Source organism: Bombus impatiens, unplaced genomic scaffold, assembly GCF_000188095.3.
Source record: "Bombus impatiens unplaced genomic scaffold, BIMP_2.2 scf_0113, whole genome shotgun sequence".
Lineage (NCBI taxonomy): Eukaryota > Metazoa > Arthropoda > Insecta > Hymenoptera > Apidae > Bombus > Bombus impatiens.
Genome location: NT_176532.1, coordinates 715,371 through 738,156, shown reverse-complemented (window position 1 = coordinate 738,156; position 22,786 = coordinate 715,371). Strand labels below are relative to the sequence as shown.

At 36.5% G+C, this 22,786-nt stretch overlaps 2 protein-coding genes and 2 long non-coding RNA genes across 10 annotated transcripts; 1 reads left to right on the top strand and 3 right to left on the bottom strand.

The window, feature by feature from the left end:
- Positions 1–1,900: 1,900 nt before the first annotated feature.
- LOC117151202 lies at positions 1,901–2,725 on the bottom strand. The gene is made up of 2 exons (XR_004460960.1): positions 2,325–2,725; positions 1,901–1,950 (listed from the first exon to the last, which is right to left on the bottom strand). It is a non-coding gene; the product is annotated as an uncharacterized LOC117151202 (long non-coding RNA).
- Positions 2,726–2,861: 136 nt separating this feature from the next.
- LOC100746171 (TRPL translocation defect protein 14) lies at positions 2,862–22,747 on the top strand. 6 transcript variants are annotated; one of them, XM_033318741.1, is made up of 10 exons: positions 2,862–3,156; positions 6,654–6,721; positions 7,930–7,967; positions 8,754–8,791; positions 14,987–15,103; positions 17,189–17,317; positions 17,408–17,881; positions 17,972–18,179; positions 18,262–18,443; positions 22,483–22,747. In XM_033318741.1, exons 1-10 carry the CDS (start codon positions 3,117–3,119, stop codon positions 22,590–22,592), a joined length of 1,404 nt encoding a protein of 467 aa, XP_033174632.1. In that variant the 5' UTR covers positions 2,862–3,116; the 3' UTR covers positions 22,593–22,747. The 6 variants fall into 6 exon arrangements, with proteins under 6 accessions (XP_033174632.1, XP_012236278.1, XP_012236280.1 ...); XM_012380855.3 differs by lacking the exon at positions 22,483–22,747 and adding an exon at positions 18,633–20,072 and having other exon boundaries at positions 2,863–3,156; XM_012380857.3 differs by lacking the exon at positions 22,483–22,747 and adding an exon at positions 20,164–20,304 and having other exon boundaries at positions 2,864–3,156.
- Positions 10,611–11,961, bottom strand: LOC112212127. 2 transcript variants are annotated; one of them, XR_002945919.2, is made up of 2 exons: positions 11,653–11,961; positions 10,611–11,369 (listed from the first exon to the last, which is right to left on the bottom strand). It is a non-coding gene; the product is annotated as an uncharacterized LOC112212127 (long non-coding RNA). The 2 variants fall into 2 exon arrangements; XR_004460959.1 differs by lacking the exon at positions 11,653–11,961 and adding an exon at positions 11,425–11,558.
- LOC100746291 lies at positions 20,222–22,766 on the bottom strand. Its single transcript, XM_003486400.4, has 2 exons — positions 22,573–22,766; positions 20,222–22,101 (listed from the first exon to the last, which is right to left on the bottom strand). The coding sequence occupies exons 1-2, from the start codon at positions 22,653–22,655 to the stop codon at positions 21,555–21,557; spliced, it is 630 nt and encodes a 209-aa protein (XP_003486448.1). The 5' UTR covers positions 22,656–22,766; the 3' UTR covers positions 20,222–21,554.
- Between the last annotated feature and the right edge of the window lie 20 nt (positions 22,767–22,786).

The following is a 22,786-nucleotide window of genomic DNA, read 5'->3' as shown; positions in this document are numbered from 1 at the left end:
TTTCGCGTGAATTTGTATGAAACGCAAAGTAACTCTTGCCTTAAAATTAGATAAGCTAAATGCATTCATATTTGTATGCGATACGTCAATAATTACAATACAGTAAAAAAAAATTCTTATTGACCTTCCATATGAGTGGATCGTATCGGCATGCGAAAAATCACACGAATTATATTTAAGTAGACACAAAGTTGTTTCTCTTCTTATATTGTTCAATTCTCGGTGCTATTTATCTAAATTTAAGGAGACGCGCGCCATAGGCGAACGTATTAGCAAAGATAGATTGTAAATAGGAAATTGAATACAGTCAAGCTGATACCCTTAATCCTGTTTATTTCTCTTCACACACCCTTTATATTATAACTAATGTACTGAAAATGCTTACGAATTTTACGATCAAAAAGTTTGTGTAAAAAGAATCTTTTCCCTATAATATGAAATTGTAAATGTTGTAATTACATATGTAACAGGTGGTTGACAATGCGCAAGTGTATCTGGAAAAGCAATGTAACAAAACACTTTGTAAAAATTATATCGTTATAAACATCGCATATAGTTGAAATATCATACTCTACGACTTCATATTAAACGAAATTACCAAACGAAGTAAGGGTTTTCAGACAGCTGTGCAAAGACTACATTGAAATCTAAATTGGTACATTAACGAAGCAATTAAGATCTCATTTGACGGTCTGGATGTTAATTCCACTTGTTGCCTTTATCTTATTAATAATGACAGTGAAAGTATCTTATAGTACGCGTGTTTGTTTTCGTGCCTTTAAATGCGTGTACACGCGTTCACGATGATCGCAAAACGTCAACGATAAGATATATACTACTTAAGTATTATTACGTCTGCTCATAGAATATCGATAGACTGACAACATTTCTTAATATCTCAATTGTTCTATTAATGATATGAACAGACGCGAGAAGATAAAAAAAAAAGAATTCAAAATTATTATGTCGATGAGATCAAATACGTAAGACTATATTTCTAAATATTAGAGTTAAACTAGCTAGATATATAAATTAATGTTTGTATCTTTTGGTTGTATTCGAACTAACAAAAATACGCAATACCCATCGAAGCGAAAATAAAATATATTTTACAGACGTACATTGTGATTGATTTATTAAATGGCGTATTGCCAAGGAAGATATTGTAAATTAATTTCGTTACGAAAACAAGTGGAAAATTTTATTGTACGCTTAAAAAAGGGTCGTTGTAATTTATAGCCATTGTACAGGTAACGATCGATGGAAAGATAAAGAGATGCTATATGAACTGCTTCTACCATTTCTTTCTATTACATTACCGAAATTAAATTTAGCGCGCAAAATCCTTTAAAAAGGCATTACATACAGTTCCGGAGAAAATGATAACACATGTGTGCTATCCTTAATTTCTCGAAGACAATTTAAGACTTTTTTAAATGTAGCGAATATTCATATGTATCAGAGACTCATATGTATCACAGCACCAAAGTGGAAATATAGTACATAATAAAAAAGGAGTCTGTTATTAAATAAAGTTGTTATTACCAACATTCAGTATATGTGGAGAAAATGATAGCAAATTAAGAAAATCTATACGTATATTTAGCCTAACAAGAAAACTGACATCATAATTAATATAAAATTAATAATGACTATAAACGCTTTTGTTCTCTATAATTTTGACCAACCATGATAAGAATTTGTATAGTTTTTGGATGGTATTCTAGAATAAATTATCCCATTTTACTTTAGTAGATTCTTTTAATTGTAAAATATTATCATATTGACTTCTATTCTTGCATACAGCACGTATGAGTTTTCTTCGATAATTTTCAATTATATATATGTATATAAACTAAGGAACGTGCAAACCATGGCGAAGATCATGTCGTATTTTCTCGTAGAGAATGTTTCTACAACTTTAGTTTGATGAACGGCAGCATAGCTACACTGAAAAATAAATTTCCTTTGGTAATTCGTTGAATACGTTAAGATTAAATTTATATGTTTTTGAACATTTATTTTCCCTTCAACGAATCATAAATCCGTTTTGCCTTTATACCCAATTCCGACTTAGAACATCATCACCACTATCTCCATTTGTCATCGCTTTTTCACCATTTTTTCTTTTCGTCGATCATGATAATAAAACGAAGATTCATCTAGATCGTCCATAACAAACATTTTTTCATCAGTAAATAAAATACTTCTCCATTACGCCTTTCAGTGAATACGTTCTTTTGTGAATGTTAATCGCTGTCCTTGACATAAAGGTTTTATTAACGCAGGCACTTGCTTCGTTTTCAATAATTAAATAAATTTACACTTCTGAAGAACACAGCGAACACTCTGAACGTTTGCAGAGATACCTGGTACGTGAGCAATTTTGCCAGATGTTAACATCGAGTTTGAGGCAACACGTATAGTAGCCTATTTTGTTGCCCTCTCAGAAGATAACACACATATGCTATAATTTTGTCCGGGAATGTATTACGTTCTTTGAAGGTGTTAAAAATTGCATCTTCTATAAGCATAACTGACGTACTTAAATGTAGTCAACGAATACGGCTCGATCACGTAAATTATTCGATATCAAAATTTCAAAAATCTTCCTCAATTTTTTTTTCTTATATTGATTAGGAAAGAAGGAAAACAATTTTGACGGAAGCATTTTTACGAAATACGAAATTTTAAGTTAACATTCATTGGTGATCGGCTGATCGAGCAAGGCGACAAACGTGCAGTGTTATTCGGGTAGTTTCGTGAGCAGCGGTCGTAGATTCGTACGTTTCCGTGTCGCGCATGACTGTAACGCAGAGGGAATAGCATAACCCGATTAACCAAACTCGTGAATCGCTTCATTTTAAGGCGGACGTCTGCTTCCTCGAGTAGCAGTTTGCTATCTTTCTGCGTCGAGATATCATCACTTTATTCCCATGTCTCCAACGTATTTAACTTCGAGATATATCGAAATATACGGTGAAGTTTTCATGTAGTATTCGTTGTAACCGTAGACACCGTTCACGTGCCAGACGAAGATCCGTCCATCGACGTCGACTCGAAACACCTCGTGGACTTGATCAGCGAAAAAAACCTCTAAAAATATTCATTGAAACATGGAACAAAAACGTCTGTATAAAGTGGTGCTCACTGGAGGTAAGCGGCTTTTTTCTTTAGAGCAAACAATTCATTGTCATGCATTCCGTGCGTCGTAATTTCGTTTCGAAAACATTCGTTCGTTTGAATAGATACTTTCATATATTTTCAAACGAATAATATATTTATCTCGACAAAGATATCTACGAAAAAGGCGAGCTGTGCGTGTCTGCGGAAACCACGTGTTTCGACTACCTTATAATCCTTTCGTTGATTCTATAGTTTTTACTTATAGAAATTTATTTCTGAACTTTTATTACGTACAAACAAACGCAAAGTGGTTCGTTTCCATTGTTTCGTTGCTGTGACAATCACGTTTCACGTAGAATGCTTTGCGAGTTTATCCGTGGTGTGAAAATATTGATTGAATTCCTATGGTATACGAAGGAAATTGCATTATTTCGAATCGAATTTGCGTGCTTTGAAAGTCATCCCCTTTTTTGTAGTCCGTACAAACTTAATCGCAAGGACAGCTATACAAACCCAGTTTGAAATTTCCTGCTGTTTCACGAATATCTTAAAACACACATTTTATAACTTGAAATTGATTTTAGAATAGACAAAGCAAATGAAATAAAATAACCCGAAATATTGTATTTAATAGAATACGGCTATTACTTCAAAAACGTTGACAAAACAAACTTGATCCGGCTATATTTAATTCGTCGAAAACATATATCTCGAATTATTTACATAGCATTGGAGCAATATATGATGCATAAAAACTTATTTTCCCGTTTGTGCTATGTACTTCTACATTTGTAAATAAAATACAAGATCGAATTACGACTTCTATAAAAATCCACATATATATACATTGACTATACAGGGTGTTCAGAAAAAACCATTCCATATTTCGCGACTCTGTCAAGAAGAAGATGCCAAGCGTGTAATGGAAGAAAAAAACGTGGAACATTTTCTGTAAATGTCGGAAAGTCAGTAGTAAGTCAATTATAATGCTAGATAGAAAATCTTTATATCTTAGAAATGGTTGAATTTTCGACGTACGTTTACCAAAGTTTTTTACTAAGTATGGTGTGTCTTATATACCATATGCATATTGAATGGTTTTTCAAACACATTGTACATTATATGTATATATACATCAGCAACTTACTCTTTATTTTTCCTTTTTATGTAACTTAAAACAAGGACTAATTGAACAGAGAAAACTCGATGTCAGAAATAGAGCGACTATTCTAGAATTATTAGCCTTCGTAAATAAAAGATCACGATGATCAATGATCGGCTCCTTCATCTGGTTCGATAGTCTTGAATCAAACGTTTTGCGCTAGTATATAAACACGATTAGTCTTTACAATTGTTTGTAATTGTAAACGACATTTTCTTATATCCACGATGTCAGCCGTCGATGAGTGTTCAGCGTGCAATTATTTTATCAGGAATTACACGAATGTTATACACAGTAGCAATAAAAGATATGTTTCTACGAGATAACATTTTTATGAATAAATCATAATCAACGATTATCGATTTACTCGAGCACATAATCGTAATTTTACATTTACGTCCATAATAAAACACTTCGATATATCGTTACACGTACAATTTTGGATATTTCCCATATTTTAAAGTAAATTAAATATTCGTAGAATTCATTCAATGACCAGTGTGTTACCCGCACATTTTCGAACTTTTTTACCGACAGCGTTTGGCCAATGAACACAAATCCAAAGAACAGACATCAAACATTCTTATGTATCGCGTTATGATGTCATCATCAGTCATATTTATCGTATTAGTGACAATTTGAACCAATTACGAGTCAATGAGCGCACGGCTAGCCAATTGCACGCGGAGTATTCGTCGATTGCATGCACTTGAGGTGCATTAATGTATCTCGAATGCATCATATCTCATATCTCGGGAAGCGTCTTTTAATCTCCGCGGATCGTTTCATTCGCCAACACTGCTCGGAGCAACAGCGATAAATATGCTCAAACATACGGAAAGTCGGTGTCATAAAATAGACGAATCTTAATGTTGAATTTATCGCGTGTCTAATAAATAACGAAATGCTATGTGCTTTCCTAAACGCAATAATAACTCGAAATAGTAAATTTTATTTATTTCAAATAAATAGTTTTCTTATCTAAAATACTTGACTTTTTAGACCTAATCTGTCACGCTATTCAATTGATGATAAAATCACGCAGGGTCTTTTTATATAGATCGAAATTGTATGTCGCAAAGTCACGAAAAATGCAAATTAAAAATATTGCTAAAAGCTGGTCTGACCTTGAGAGATCAACAAAGGAGGAAGAACAAAAAGGAAAAGATTGAGTGAAAAGAAATGACAGGACCGTCTATTCAAAATTAATTATCTTTATTATATAGAAATAAGTTATAATAAATTGATGATGGATAGTAAACAAGAAAAATTAACGATAATACTGATGAAATCATAATAATGGGTAATTACAGATCACATTCATGATAATTTTGTCAGAAGATTTAAAAAAGTGATTGAAGCAATAATAATTTTCATAACAACTGTAACGAGCGAATACTATTTCTCTCATACCATGACCAACGAGACAATCTAAAATAAATATTTATAATCTGGCAACATCTTAAAACACAACGCGGCTAGTGTTTCAAAGATAACATTGTCTCGTTTGACTTCATAGTAGTTTTAAAGCATGTAAAGGTACATAATCATGTTCTTGTATCTTTCAGCTGAAAATTGATAGCGAATCTAAGATTGGAGTTTTACTATCGTATTGTTAGATTATGCTAAATACCATTATGTATGATCTGTCGACTAGTCCGATGCAGGAGTTTTCATTCTCATTCTCACATTCTTGTTTTCATTTCATACACGCGGTCAGCATTATGGATGACACACAAGCGACATCAGCCTCTAATATCACTGCGAAGATTGATCGACAGATCACACATATCAATGCGGTATGTATTATGATCAAAGCAAGCGATAGTACTAATCCCATTTTGGAGGAGTAATTAGTCACACTTATGATTTCACTGGTATTATCATTCATTTTTCCTAATTTATGTCATTAATTTATTATAATTGTTCGTAATAAAAGTAATTTTATCTTCGAGCAGGCAGTTTTTCTTCTTTCCTTCCTTCCGCATTTGTTCGTCTCTCAAAGTCGGGCCAACTTTTGGTAACATTTTTAATTTTCATTTTCGTGACCTTTGCGACATATTACTTTAAAGTGAGCGAATAAAATAGAATTTTCTTTAGAATAGTGTTCCAAGTACGATAGTTTAATCTAAGAAGGTAGAAGTTTTGTGCTTTAAATCCTACTTTTTCCATTTATTTTTATCGATATGCCGTTATCTATCGAAATGAAAATGGTTAATATCGCATAATTTCTTTAATGTCGTTCGTCTGATCTTCGTCTTACGAATAATAACGAGACGCAAGAGTAGCCGAGATCGGGATTCTCGGCCGAGAGATAAAGAAACCAGCGAGATAGCTAAAGAATTTTTCCCCTTTTGTGTTTCAGGACCTTGTGGTGGTAAAACAACCGGACAGGCACGGCTATGCACGTTCTTCGAGAACATGGGCTGGAAGGTAGGCATGTTTCGCTCTGTTTTTCATTCCGCTTTACGTATAACAAAGGGGTTTATAACAGCCCTGTGAAAAAAGGGTCCCATGAGTTCTCCTTCTACGTGAGCCTATCTCTTTGACCGATGATTCGGTCTGAATAAAACACCCCAAACAGTTCAGTAGCTTTTGATTAATTAAAATCTATATATGTACACACACATATATAGCCAAACTGAGTTATACAAATCCATCAAGCAAATCCATTTATCTAATTTTGTTTCTTCGGATCGTCCAGGACATAAAGTTTACTTGGTTTAATCTTCTCACGTTAGCCGGTTCGTTCAATGAAACTTGTATATACGTCGGAGATGAAAGGACATCGGGACCTTTCTTTAGAATTTTCGGAAAAACACAATACCCCAATCCAGATGTTTACGACAACGACGTTTAAACGATAAACGAAGAAATATTTATGCGGGTACTTAAGGTTTATAACGATGGGTTTGGGCTCGAGGTGACATAATGAGCCACCGAACGTACCCACGGTCCACGGGATGACGAGTACCATCGTAATACACGATTCGGATAACTGTCTCGATAACTCAATCAGCAATTCGCCCAACGACTAACTAACTAACTAACTCGTAATTCAAATGAAACTGACCTTATGTAGTCCTTTTTCCACTCCTTGGGTCATTCTCTGTTTTTGAGGAGAGCTGCACAACTATTTTTTTACTTCCGTTATTACACGTCCCTCCCGTGACCGTAGGTACGTTCGGTGACTCATTACGTCACTTCGAGCTCAAACCCATCGTCATAAACCTTAAGTACCTGCATAGCTATTTCTTCGTTTATCGTTTAAACGTCGTTGTCGTAAACATCTGAATTGGAGTATTTGGTTTTTCCGAACATTCTAAAGAAAGGTCCCGATGTCCTTCATCTCCGACGTATATATCTAACAACGCGCAAAGGGATCGCCGTGTACATGTTTTTACATACATAACTCTTTCGTCTTGTAAAATTTGTTAATAAAGATTTTCTACTCCATCGAGATTACTCGCCCACGTAGCAACGCTAGCAATAAGAGCTAAATCGTATTCCATTGAGATAAACGGTATGAAAAAAAGCGAAGTATGAGAAAAAGAGAATGAATCGAATATGCGAACTGATTTTGGGGTTATCATCACCTTACGATGTGGATTCGATAGAGCGCTGGTTGTCTTCTTTTTCAGGTGTTCCGTGTTCCCGAGACAGCGACCGTGCTGCTCAGGTATGCAATTACACGATAACAAATTTATAGTCGCAGAGAAAGGGAACGAACGTAACCGAAGAACGAAAGTTTTCGATACGAATCCGAGGCCGATTCGATCTGCTTGGGAAACCATCCGGTCTCTCCTCGTTTCCCTCGATCTCTTAGGATAAAAGAACTCGCGAAATTGCGTTCTTTTAACGTCCTTGGATATTGATGGAAATGGATAGGGTTTCCATGCGCAAGGAATCGCTTTAATTCGTAAGCCCAAGCTTTCGTTGAGAACTTACTTCGTTACCTTCCACTGCCCAGTCATAGAATTATTGATTAATTAAGACGTTCCACATAACCGTACTAATAAACGTAATAATCGCGACAGCGTAAGAAAGATTCACGATCCTGTTCGTCACGAAAGAATATACAATAGGTGTTTAACGTGCTTCTAGATCCTTTGTCAACGATCGGAACGACAGTCGATGGAAGTTGCTATAAACTCCGATCGTGACAAACGATGATTCATCAACGGTAAAATCAATCGATTCGAAAGAACGCTACGTATACATTATAGAAACAGTTCAACGAATATACGCGTCGCGCACTATTCTATTCTGGCCGAGACATTGGCATGCCGGTACACGACTCTTTAGAAAAACAACACTCGTGACAGAGTAACATCGACTGTACTATGTATCTAATAGGGAGGAAAAATTCTGGCCGATGAACGAACAGAATTCTCCAAAATTCTCTCCACTTCTCTAACTTTAATTTAACAACTGTTTCATTTCTCGTCTGCTTTTTCCATTTCAGCGGCGGCATAAAGTTTTCAGACCTGAACGCCGAAGAGGGTAAGTTCACTTCAACTTTTCCTTTTCTAACGACCTCTAGCTTTAGTCTCGTTTTGAACACGCGTATCCGCGTATTCCGAGCTACCGTATTTTAGATTCGCGTTTTATCTACTATGCATTTATCTATGACCTCTTGTTGGTATCCGCAACTTCGCAAGACTCGGTCTGAGTTTACGGTGCTGATAAAAAAGTACTTGCAACAAGGCGTTTACGAGGCTTCCACGAGAAAGGAAACATTACCCGGCTACAAAATTTATACTTGGCCGCTTTTATTACATCTGCGCGTTCTGGTCTTCGCGAAACAACATAGAAGCCCGGTATATCCGTGAATCGCCTTACGAAACTTTAACCGTATCTAGAATGAATCAAACTCAAAAGCAGAATAACGAATCGCGGAGATCCTAATATTTTCCCCGATTTATTTCTTCGCTCAAACATTGTACAGCTTGTACGGGAAAGTCTAAAACATCGACTAACGAACTGTCTTATTTGTAAAACGTCTTGGAGTTAATAAATCTGAATTTACGACGAAGATGGAAGTTCGTGGCGGATTTTGAACGCGGTTATCTTGCGATTATGGTAGAGCGGATACGCGGAGAGACACAATGTCATGGCGGTATCGATCGCTGGTCTGCACGAGTACCTCTCATGCCCTCTCGTTTTACCCCTTGCTGCCGCTTAAGTATTGATATCATTGCGTATGCGTCGACTGTCATCGACGAAACTTTCCATTAGGTCCGAAGAAGCCATCCATGTTCAATGACAATCTCAAATTACCTGGCTCGTCGGTGCTGGCCTTAAGTCGCGTGCTACGTAAATCCCGTCAAATCTATCCGTTTAAAACACAACCGCGTTTTTACCGCGCAAAATGTGACAGAGATGGAAATGGCGCGAAACGATAAGAGCGCTGGTACGATTTACGGGGAAAGAACGAACTTTTGAAAAACGTCGAAACGAAATCAATATTACGAAGTCTCTTGGTGTTTATCAACGATATTTGTTCAAATACAGGACCGGAAACAGATAAAAGCGCGTGTATTTTTTTACGACGTATATAAAAAGAAGCTGATAATTCTGATCTTTTGCAAAATATATTTGTGATTATTATTACGAAGCCTATGGTTACTCATCGGATCGTGTTTGTCAAAATACGTGACCGGTTACGAGAAAATCAGATCGGATTACCTCGAACGCTGTTTTTTCGCAGTATCGTTCGTTAAGAAGACGGACGATTCGATAACAAAGCGTATTTGCAATCGAACAAACGTTCGTAGCAGTCGATGATCGTCAAAGATCGAAATTGCAATTTTTTACCAACGTGAGGCTGTTTCACGTCGAATTACGCAACGTTACGTCAGTCTACGTCACTCGGTGTTCCATCATCGAGTTTCTGTCAAATACTTCGCCGAAACGTCGAAGCGAGTGAAACGACGTAGAAAATGATTTAGTTTTAGAGCCGTGAGGGGAAACCTTTAAAAAAGCAAAGGATTTCGCGTGCATTAAAAACAGAACAATTCATACAGTTGGTTGCGGATGGGCCAAAGAAGAATGGTCAATGTATAACGTTCGCTGATTGCGTAAAATCAAAATCGGCGACTTGCCAAGATTCTCGCAAAGTGGCAAACGCGATCGAGTCACGAGATGCAGACCGTGTTTTTCACGATACGATCCTTGTGTTCTGAACTCGCTCGTTATTCAATGGGTAACTAAGTAGAGAGAAATAACAAGAATAAAAGAAAAAGAAAACAAAAATAATTGATTTCCGCCGAGATACCTTCAAAGACGACGAGAAAATAGTCGAGATCTTTCGGGATTTATGTACAATACATATGTGTGTAGTTAGAATCGAAAATATTTGTCGTTGACCTGACGAGGAAGTTTATCAACATAAAACAGTGTATCATTAAGAAGTATATCGTTAATTATCTAATTATTGATTTATATTATAAACATCGTTATCTCGACTGCTTGACAAAATATAAGTACATATTTAAAAGAGTTTTCTATGGAGCGGCCATGAATACAAAGTCTTCTTTGAAACGTGGGCTTTCTATAATTATTTCAATGACAAAGCATCCCTGTTCCATTCTGGATAGTGAACTTTTCTTCGATAGGTCAGTTAGATGCCTCCTTGTGCGAGCCTACTTGTTATGCGATTAATCGTTCATACCTAATTACAAAAAAGCATTTATATGTTTCTGATAAATGGTTGATAGCTGGATTACGATAGGACGTTTTCTTGCAAGCAGAACTGCTAAGTCGCTTTTCGTTACGTAATACACACGATTATATTATCGCGATGGTTTTGTAGGCTACAATTATCCTAAAGAATTACCACAAAAAGATTTTTTAAAGCTTTTTGCGTGGAATTGTACCAGACAGCTGTATACACCCGAGTATCGCGATAGTGGAGCACATTTGCCTTAAAATAACGCAAAAGATACCACGGTAATATTTCTTTCACCTTTCTCGCTTTACCTTTGTTCCAACCATTTTATTCGTCCGCAACTCGTCATCTTGCAGCGCAATCCACAGCTATGCGTTTCTCATCTTCCACGTAAATCCCACGTAAATTAAGCTATAATTATCAATTATTAATTCAAAATGCTCGTTCACGTATCGATTAAAGCGACCAACTGATCCAACCAGGTATCACATCGATCTATACATATTTTCCATTCTATTTGCACACCCTACGAGATTAACCATGAGATAATAATATACCACCCGAAAAGAATTACGTAACGGAAAATTGGGATCAGAGTTTTGTCAAAGGCAACGTGCCTAGCCTGAAATTCGTGATTTCTCGTTACTGCTATTTATTTAACACGTCTTCCTATGTATTTTCTTGTAAAACGTACCAGTCGTTACGTATCATCCGCTATTTCTTGCCAGATTCGTTGCTTCATCCTATATGAAATTGAAATACCAGTTCCATCGTCTTCGAAGCTTCCAACAGGTTTTTCGATGCGAAAGAGTCGCCGGATGGTAACTATGTACCTGGCGATCCAACGACCAACGCCAAGTTCTCGATGCAAACACCACTTAGAAATTTGCATTCCAAATTGCTCCAATTCTCCCCGTGCATCGTGTTTCGTTCTCACATGTAAAGTTACTTCACCAATTAATATGAAACGTGCGTGTTTTTGTAACAAAGACAACATTGTCCTTTAGGTCTCGTGCTATTAACACTAACACTAAACACTAAACACTAAACACCAAACACTAAACACTAAACACTAAACACTAAACACCAAACACCAAACACTAAACACTAAACACTAAGTACCAAGCACCAAGCACTAAAGTACTAAAGTACCAAGTACTAAAGTACTAAAGCTCTAAGTACTGAAGTACTAAGTACCAAGTACTAAAGCACTTTAAAATTTTTGTTTCATGTGAAGCATGTGTTTGCTTCAGCCCGGCTTACGTGCTTTTATGTAATTGTATTTGTCGGGTTTGATCCGTGGCATTGAAACACCGATACAAATCGGGCTTCATACGACTATATCCTCCTTTTGGCTTCTTCTTTAAATAGATTCATCGAATTGTACTTATAATGCTTGTCGATTTTCGTTGCCATCGTCAAGCACGATTTCTTCTTACGCTTATATCGCATTTACGCTATCGAGCAAAGAATGATAATTGATGTATTTTTTTGTTTATCCGTACGTGAAATATAACAAAGGGAAATGGTGTAAATGAGCGTGGTAGGCCGTAATTGAAGTCATTACAGTTTATCATTATTCGCTGGTATCGATACGCGTGATAGAACCAACGTTCATTGGTTAATGTAGGTCGATTGTGACGAAGTGCGTTCCATATATTCTCCGATGTATCAGACACTTCGTAAGAAGTTCGTTATACCGAGCACCGGTTATTAATAAATTCATATTCGACGCTGTCCACTCGATTGTCAGTTCCCCTCTATCGTAGTTAGGGTACGCGCACCGTTCTCTGGCTTAACGCCAATTTGCTTTTACATATTATGAGTTCGCGTCTGGCCAATCGCCTCGGCTTCTTTCTTCCCCTTTTTTTCACCCCTTTTCCAAAACAGTCCTCCTTGTATCGTACGTTATTGCAGCAAACAGGAGGGCACAAAACATATTTGTCAAAGACGATGACTGACAAGATATGTTAAAGATGATGGGAATAAAGAATTCGTTACGAGCTTTGTCTCTTCTATGATCCGTTAAGGATCGAGCAGTAGTTTATCGCAATGTTATAAGCGTTACAATTTCTTTAAATTTCACGAAACTGTAGGATGGAGGAAATCTTTGGAATTTTCTTTCACGGTTACGACGTTAAAAAGTGGAATTTTAAACCGATAAAAGTGGAATAGTAAACCGATTGGAAGCAAGCCACAAATGAAACGTTGCGTTAACGCAACATCGACCGATTAGTAGGTTTAACGTATTCCGCGAAAAGTCAAAGACTCGAATGAAAACGAGAGTCGGAAAAAAGGTCAAGAAAAGGACCTCCAAAGACATCGCTTCCCGTTAGCTTTTGAAACGTCAAACCTCTCGCGGATCAAAGTTGGTGTGGAAATGAAATTATGTTTCAAAGAGGCGCGTCGAATGTTGTTGCGAACTCGTCGGCTCGTCAAGATGATTAAACGAGCGTAGCGGAAAAGCGATGAAACGAGCCACAGTTTCAAACGATTTAAGTATACGCTCGAAACGCAACGTTTTTTCATGCACGATGTTCACAAAAAATAATTTAGTCGTCAAAGAACCGCACCGTTCGTTGATCGATCAACTTCTTCCGTGTCTGTTCTTACACAAAATTTCATCTTTCGTTTTCCTACGAAGTTTCGTACGCGAGATAGGATATGGTTGATAAGACACGAACGCGTTAACGCTTTCCGGTTCCGACCAGAAACACTTAAGCCTTAAACAGTTCGCGGTAATGAAGTGTAATTGGGTATGCAAATGAAACGACAAAAATGTAGCTTATGAAATATCGATACGCTATCGCGTCGTACAAGTTCATATACGCAAACAACGCAAAACATTTTTTTCGTCTTTTTGCTGTGAATTTAGCGGAGCGGCAGTAATTGTTTCAATGTCGAGCTGCACCCAAGAATTAATAACAACCGGTTACAATTAACAAGTCTTCTGGTTATGACAAGATATCTCAAGCTGGAGCAAGCCGAATGAATTTGCGCGATCGGTAAAAGAGTGTTGACGCATCGTGAAATAGTTAATGTATATTCAGTTATGTAGATTTTTCTATTTGCGTCGTACTTGAGAAAATTACATTAAAAAATTCTTTTAACTGACGGCTAAATCCCTTCTCTTTATTTAAGAAAAAAGAAAAAAAAAAAAGAAAGAACATTCTATCCGACGCGATTATTAAACACAGATGATGCAGATGTTGCTCGATTTTCGATCGTGCAATTCCTTTGATAGAAACCTTCGCGAATGATTACTGCGTTGTTGAGAATGCGTTGAATTTCGCGCAGCTTGTTAAAAATGTAATTGGAATGTCTTCCTTCTTTCGTCGTTGGAAAGCTAAAGTCGAAAGCGCCTGGTACCGCTCGTATCCTTCGTTCTTTTTTCGCCAACGCATGGAAACATTATCCACTGGCGTGCGATACATTTCCAGTGGTTTTTTATCGAGCCCACGTGTCTGTCGACGCAGCAATTGCCTTTCGTCGTATTTGTCGACGCGCAGAACCGAGTAAATCTCGCTCCTCGATTTCAACCCTCGACCAGCTATTTTATCCTTCGAAAGCTTAACCGTGATTTATTACACAGAATCGTGCTTGCGAGAAATTGGCTCTTTCGCTCAAAGTTCAAGCACGTGACGACCAACTCGAACCGGGCTATATAGCGTAGAAGATCGAACGTTGACGAATTATACGTTTGTAACGAAAGTTTCGCAAATACAAAAGCAACTGGTAACGTCGCTCGTGTATTTAGAGAAATTTTCTTAAAAGAAACTAATTGCAAGGGGAATCGCAACGCTCGGTATCGCGTGGAGACGAGTTTGCGTGTAAAATGTCGAGCAATTTCATTGCGGAGAGACAGGTGGAAGATCGCGGATAACGCGTAGCTATGGATCGTCCTGGCACGATTTAATTAAACCGTGCATGAGAAAAAGGAAAAGCGGCTAGAAGGTGGGGGAGGGGGAGAATACACGACAACAGAGGCTTATCGAACTGGAAGTGTCTTCAAGGTCGGTTGGTTCTAGCAAAGGGATCCGGGTCGCGTCCTTCGATTACGAAGTCCTCGCAGCGACATTACAGGAACAGGTCGGACAAAGGCGAAGCAAGGTGGCCGGAGATCTTGGAAGTTGACTCTGGTGAGGGTGAGTTTTAGAAAGTGCCCCCGTTTTTAAAAGCGACACAGACGAAAAAAAAGTATGCCTATCTTTTATTTTCACCACGAACGTAAGGAAAAAGCTGGCAAATACAGAGATTACACGCCGAACGATCCAAAAGACGTTCGTTTGACATTCGTTTCTCGATATTTCTCCGTTGTCGGTAACCCACTTTTCTCGTTTTATCGAATTCTGTTGCTCGTGTTCGTGTAATGTCTGTAATTCTATGCACCGTATGTAGTTACAGGAACAACGCGATCATTGGTACCCGATAATTGTATTTACTTCTCGGAAGCGGTAATCTCTGTACGCTGTTTAACGTTGTCGAAAGTAAAAGAGGCTCGCCGTCCGGTCGCCTTGCTAGAGCGATTCGTGTCGATCCCTGCTGCTAGAAATCCGCCTGTACGACCGATCGAGTCGTGTCATTGTGCCACTCTTGGTAAATTAGGTATGAGCATTCTCATCGCATACACCGTCCAGCATTTCCTTCCGAACTTTTACTTTCGTTCGTTCTGTATACTTGGATCATATTCGTGTACGTGTACAGAAACCTTGCTCGAGCGTTTTTAATCGATGTACTTATACATCGAGAGAAGAATTTAAGAATGTACGTTCCTCCGTGATAAAAGATCAACCTCGTACGCGCTTGTCGGCTCTCCTTGCTAATTCTATTAACTTTCGGGAGCGTAATAGCCCGTTGCTAATAAACGTATGCAGGCGTTCGATGCTATTAATTGCACGCACGATATCCACGATATTCGTCGTCGTTCATCCGTTAAATCATAAAGACGTCCCACGGACCATTAGTCGCGATTGTTTTATGCTCGTGGAACCGCGCGCCTCGAGACGAAGACGCGTTCACGACGCTGATACTGGGAAACGCTGAATCTGGTTACGGCTTGATAATCGAAAACGCCAATCGTTTCGAACGATTATCGAACACCGTCAAAGCCTGCGGACGATCATTCCGTTAATTGGAGTTTTTCTCGCCGTTTCGATAACGACAACCTATCGTGACAAGAACTCACACACGCATACACGCAGTAATAGCAGCCGGTTGGCCCGTCTAAAACGATGCGTCGCATCTCTGGCAGATGCGTGCAAGCAACGAGTGTCTGAACGGCCAACGACTAAATGCGAAACTTGTTTGTCTGTGGTGGATTTCGTTGCAAAAGAATACGTGCACCGTACCAGATATCAGCTGGGCCAACTTGACTTTGGGTCAAGATGCGAGAAACCTAGAAATATACATGTAGATAAAACACTGTGAGACGCGTACGTAAACAGATCTGGAGTATCGTCTGCACGAAAAGAAAGAAAAAAAGAAAAGGAAAGGAAAGAGATGCTCGAAAGATGTTGTTAAGAGAGCCAACTTCGACCCTCGTATTTCCTATTTCGACGATTGCAAAACTTTTCGAGCTACTATTAATTGCACTTGATTCATCGGCTCTCGCGATAACGCGATTTTAGTTATTTGAAAGGATCGTGTATCGAAGCTCTTGGCAGTTGACCTCGATTAGATAAGGCTGTGATTTGTTCTTGGATACGATCGATCCTAATCGCTTTAGTTAGTAGCGCGTTGATTATTACGCGAACTATTAAGATAATTTTCACGTAAAATATAGCATCAACCTCGTGCTTGATATTTACCTTTTTTTTTTCTCTCTCTCTCTTGTTTTTTTCTTCGAACGACGTCGTAACGAGAGGATTTGAAATACCTGTAGAAGTTAACGAGCACGCTACTTCGAAGAAATTTAAATTAATCACCGTGTTACGCTCGTAGTAGCGTATCGTTACGCATATGATCATTCGTTGAGAAAAATACACGATCATTATCGCTTATCAATGCAATTGTGCAAATGTGCTAATAAATTGCTACGTTCGATTAATTCGTGGCTTGCGATTACGTAAACAGTTGCAAAGACGGAAAAAGTAATTGTTGCGTAGTTACCGATCAGCCAGGTAGCGTGTAAAAGTTGACTCGTAGAAACAAGAAACTATAACGATAGTTGCTTTACTTGTTTCCCATTGACCGATCTAAAATTCTACGTGATTTATGTTATTCTGTTTCAGCGTTCAAATTTCAAGAGAATCTTCTGCGCACGATGATACAGATAGAGAATACGTTCTTCCAGCTGGGTGACAGCTGTTCGCGAAATTGTCTTATTATCTGTGATCGTGGTGCCATGGATGCCTCTGCATGTGAGCGATATTAATAACTATGCTGCCTATCTTTTCCTCTGGTCCTTTACGAATCAAAGTTAAACCAGATCTTTCTCTTCTTTAATTCAGTTATATCGAAAGATAAATGGGAATTGATGATGGCTTCGAACGGATGGAACAACGTGGAGCTGCGAGACAATAGGTACAATCAGATCATCCATATGGTCTCGGCAGCAAACGGCGCCGAAGAATTCTACTCGACGGAAGATCACGCGTGTCGTTCGGAAGGCGTCGTGGTAGCCAGAGAACTCGATTATAAAGCGGCGGCCGCCTGGGTTGGGCATCCTTACTTCGATGTGATAGACAATTCGCAGGACTTTGAAACGAAACTCTGTCGTATGATCGAATGCGTGTGCCAGAAGCTGGGTATCGATACCGGAGACAGATTGAGAGCAAGTAGCAGAAAAGTCAAGTTCCTTGTCAAAGGTCCTTTACCGGCGGACTCTGGGTTCCCGCCGTTCCAGGACTTTGATGTCGTCCATAACTACCTCCAAAGTAACAATCCGAAGATGCAGGCTCGTCTGCGTAAACGCGGGCAAAAAGGTTCGCGAGACAGTTACTACAGTTTGAGATTTACAATGCTAACACGTCTGTATCGATAACGCGTAATCACGTATAAATTTACGTTGATAGGTCACTGGTCTTACATTCATACAATTCGACGTCCAAAAATGTGCGGCCAAGTGATCGAAGTAAAAACACAATTGACTCATCGAGATTATTTGAATATGCTCGCTCAACGCGATGACTCGCATTTCACCATCTTCAAGCGTCGACGATGTTTCCTCATCAACAATCAGTATTTCCAATTAGATATATACAGAGAACCCGCTCATCCAAGGTGAGAGTTAAGAAATCACGCGCAATCGTGTAACGAAATAATTTATTATATATATAGATAAATGTGTCTAATATGATTACAGGTGTCGGGGATTGATGCTGCTTGAAACGTACACAGCATTGTCCGGAGACGAGCTTAAGAACATATTACCACAGTTCCTGACAATCGAAAAAGAGGTCACTGGAAACCCGGATTACAGTATGTTCAATCTCAGTCTAAGAGAAGAATGGAACAATACGAATAAATTCTGCCATAATTTACAAGGTACGTATCGAATATCGTTTGCCATTAAATTATACAGACATCCGTAACTAATAAATTACGCGTATTTCTTTAATGAAAAAGATATATCGAGAAAGTCGTTTGATACACTCTTTTTCGCGTAGATCTGTCTTTGATTGTCTTTCTTGTTTGATCAGTTTCTTTTAAATTGCACAGATTACGCTCTTGCAGGCTTAACGGAATCTGGATCAACAGAAACAAAAAGTACTTGCTCTTCGGAAGCGAAAGATACATCGGTTAAAAAAACAGTAAATGGACTTGATTGTTGTAGAGTCAATGGCGTGGACGTTGTTATAAATAGTGTAGATAAAGTTGTAAATGGCGTACAGAATGGTGTCTACGGTGTTACGAATGGTATCGTGAAATTTGCCGAACAAAATAGTATAAAAAGCAATAGTCAAGAATGCGGTAGTCCTACGAAACACTAAATGACGATCCTTAAAAAGAAAAAGTACGAAGAGGTGTAATGAGAGCAGGTTTCGAAACGATGTGAAAACACGACGGTATAAATACATTAGGCAATGATAAGGGACAAATTACACAATTCTAAAAAGAAACAAAATATTTTATTGGCACTGACAGCTGCTATCTCGATCTAAAATTTCCTAGGCAATACGAAAATGATAAACTTACAAATTATAATACCTATTTTTTAATTAATCTTGCGTGCACACTTTGAAGGTACCAATGCGAAATGTACTTAATAATTCGACTGTAACTTATTTTTTACCAATTTGTTTAACAAGTGATGTCGATTAATATACCAAGCATTTTTACATCTAAATCACTCCATTTCACTTTTCATCTCCTTGCTTCGTTGTGTGTTTTATCTAGAGTACCGTAGTAACTCTTTATTTAAGAATATTACTATGAATAATTGTGATACAAAACACATGTAATACATAGCGTGCAAAACACGTATGGAGCTATGTAATTATTCAAGAACAAACGATCTGTATGAAGTATACTTTCCTTTAGAAATATTTAACATTATCTCGATAGAAAAGTAACACTCTGCACTAATGTGAACAACTTTAAATTTATGGATAGTACTGTAGACGGAAAACTTTGGTCCCTGCTATAGACATAAATTTTACAAATAAATTAATCATTAGTGGTGTCTTGTAAAATACTGACATAAATCTAATATTTGACTTGTCTTTAGATGAATAATATCGTTGAGTAACTATGAAAAGTATGATTAATTAATTTATTGGAAATGTTGTTGGGTTAAATAAAAATATCGATTTCTATATTGTAGTCCCTTATGAAGAACGTTCATTTTATTATTTAATTTATCAACAAACATTGTTTTCTCATTGAACATAACTTAATGAACATAAAATATGTTATAAGATATATATATATATAATATATGTATATATATATATATATATTTTACATAAAAACATTTGTCACAAACTTTACTATTATTTAGAGACAAAGTGCCTGTGAGATGTTCAGTCACAGAAGTGAAAAAAATGATATATAAATATATATTTTCAATGAAAGATGCAATAATCAGTTATCGATGCACTTATGCCATATATAATTGGTCTGAATTCATATATTGTACCCATGATTGTCTAATAAAATGTCATGTGCCTATCATTTTTTACCCATTTTGATATACCCCTTCTCTTTTTCATTCTTTCAAATTATTCGTATAAGCCAAGTAATTTATTATCATTTTATTTTGCAGATTGAAACTTATACCGATTTTCATATGGTACAGCTAGGAGAAGGATAAAAACTAGTAATATCTTGGTCATTGTAATTTATTGCTCTTTCGAAAAATTTCCTTTCATAAACTTATTGCTATATCAAATAAAGAAGGAAAGTCGTAAACCTGTGTTTGTGTTACATTCTCCGACATATAGGCATTTTCGGACTTCACATTCATTTTCTGGTTTAATAAATTAATTTTTTTCGTATTTAATATATTGCTGAAGTCTAATGAAATACGAATTATGTATATAGGAAGTAAACAGTATACACACACAGTGTGTTATAATACACAGTAAAAAAATTAGTAAAAATACTGACACAGATAAATCATGTGAAAAGGGAGCTACGTGACGTTACATTAATGAAACCAAATATTTAACGTTTCATTGTTCCATGTAGAATTATAAAGCCTTATTTTACATCTTATAACATTATATAAAAAGTAATGCATAATGGAAGCGTAATTATAGTTTTTTTCTTTTTTTGGTATACCATTATTATAATATTGTGTTATTAGTATCTAAGGTAGATACTAGATTAAATAGTTTATCAAGAAAAAGTATTAACAATATTGTACACAACTCGCGTAATCCTTTCTTTACATACATCGCTTTCATATAGATAATTTTTGCTCTGTACATTAAACAGGATCTAAAAAATTTTTAGTAAAGCTGCAGTGATATTTTGTATCTATCTAATCCCGATCTAGGTAGAATAACTATTTATAGTTACTTGTAAATATTTCAGAATTCTGATACAGGAAAACTTTCAAATAGCTGCCTCTTTCTAATGAAAGAGAGACATATAGGTAATTAAATTACATAACAAAATGTAAGTAGTAAGAAGACATGTTTCATCATTTTTTCATGGGCAAGTTAAGAATACCAAGTATAAATAGAAATATATTTATAAAACTATTCGCATGCAAGACAATGAATTATGATCCACTTATACAGGTCCCTGGAAGTATTAATTATACAATTAAACTCTATATTCTTTATATACATAACAAACACTTCTTTTTATAAATATTAAGTAGTATTTAAATCATCCTGAAACTTTCAATTCATTTAGAAATAGGCATTATCTGCATGTGTCGTATCTTTTTTGTAAAATTTTACTGGAAGCATATATTTGTTTTATTTTTTTTCCTTTGTTCATATGTAAAGAAATTATTAATCTTTTATACTGTTTTTCGCTTATAAACCATTTCATGTTTTTTGATTATCATTTTTTATACAATTTATAATCAATTTCGCTTGTATAAATTCATTTGAGTTATAAAGCATATGAATCATAAGTTACTCCCATTTCAGAGCATCTAATTAAATGTTAACATCGTTCGTATGCTTGACACAGTTACATTTATCTACTAATAGCTTTAGCTTGTTGTGCTTTGTACATTTTTAAGACTTTTTTGCTTGGTACTAAAGATTGACTTAATCCTGGCCTTTTCTTGCGTCTATTCGTTTGATTATTTTCTTGATCTATCTCATCGTCGTCATTGATGGGAACTTGGCCGTTATACTGAGTCTGACAAATAACTGTTTCCTGTGGTGTTCTAATTGCTTCTAACTCAGCTGCTGTACGATGTAAATCTGAATCGTGTGCAAAGGTACAATTATGACCAAATCGGCATCTACCTTTCCTATAGTTCCAACAAATCTTTCTGCCATTTATCATTTTTGTATCATCGAGAGTCGGCGTCATTTTCACGTGTTTCTCAAGAATTGCACTCTTTGCTTTTTCTGCTTCAACAAATGGATTTGAGAAGACCGAAGTTTTCATCGTGGGTATACCATTAAAGTCTGGAGTTGGTAATGGAAGTTTCTCTTTGGAAGCTGTTTTACATATTTCATTATTTTCATTATGTTCTTCTTCTTCGTCATCCTCTTCTTCCTCTTCCTTAAAACTAAGGGTTAGGCAATATCAGATTACAAAGAACAAATTCAATCTGATGTGTAACTACTAACTGTGATTTAATATGCTTATATTAATATAAATATAAAAATAACATTAATCTATAAAAAATGCAGAATATCGTTATGCATTTAGTTTATTAATATCGAAACGCGACATTAAAAAATTATTAATGCAAAAGAAAAGAAAAAAAAATACCACATTAATATTGTAGAACATAAAATTTAAGAAGTGAACATACTTTCTCTAATTTTCATTTCGCCAATTCAGACGAAAATATATAAAGTCATATATTTCACGAAAAATAAACATACATTTACACAAAATACAGTGTTAAGAATGTAATGACATAATAATATGTAATTTGTTTTAGGAGTCAAAATTTATGAGATTATGAAGGGTTATACGAAGGAAGGGAGAAAACAAACAATAGGGAAACAGGTTCATGAGGGTAAAAGCTTACGTGTTATCGGCACCGTCTGAAATATCATCGCCACTACTTTCTGAACTCGAGGATGTTCCATAATCCGCAACTAAGGAAGCCATGGTTCTTAGCAATTAATTAACAATATTCTCTAACAAACACTAATCTAATATAACCATTATAAACAGTTGTGCTTCTGTCCACATTCACAAAATATGGCAACGCTGGAAATCTAACGTCACCGGAAGTTATT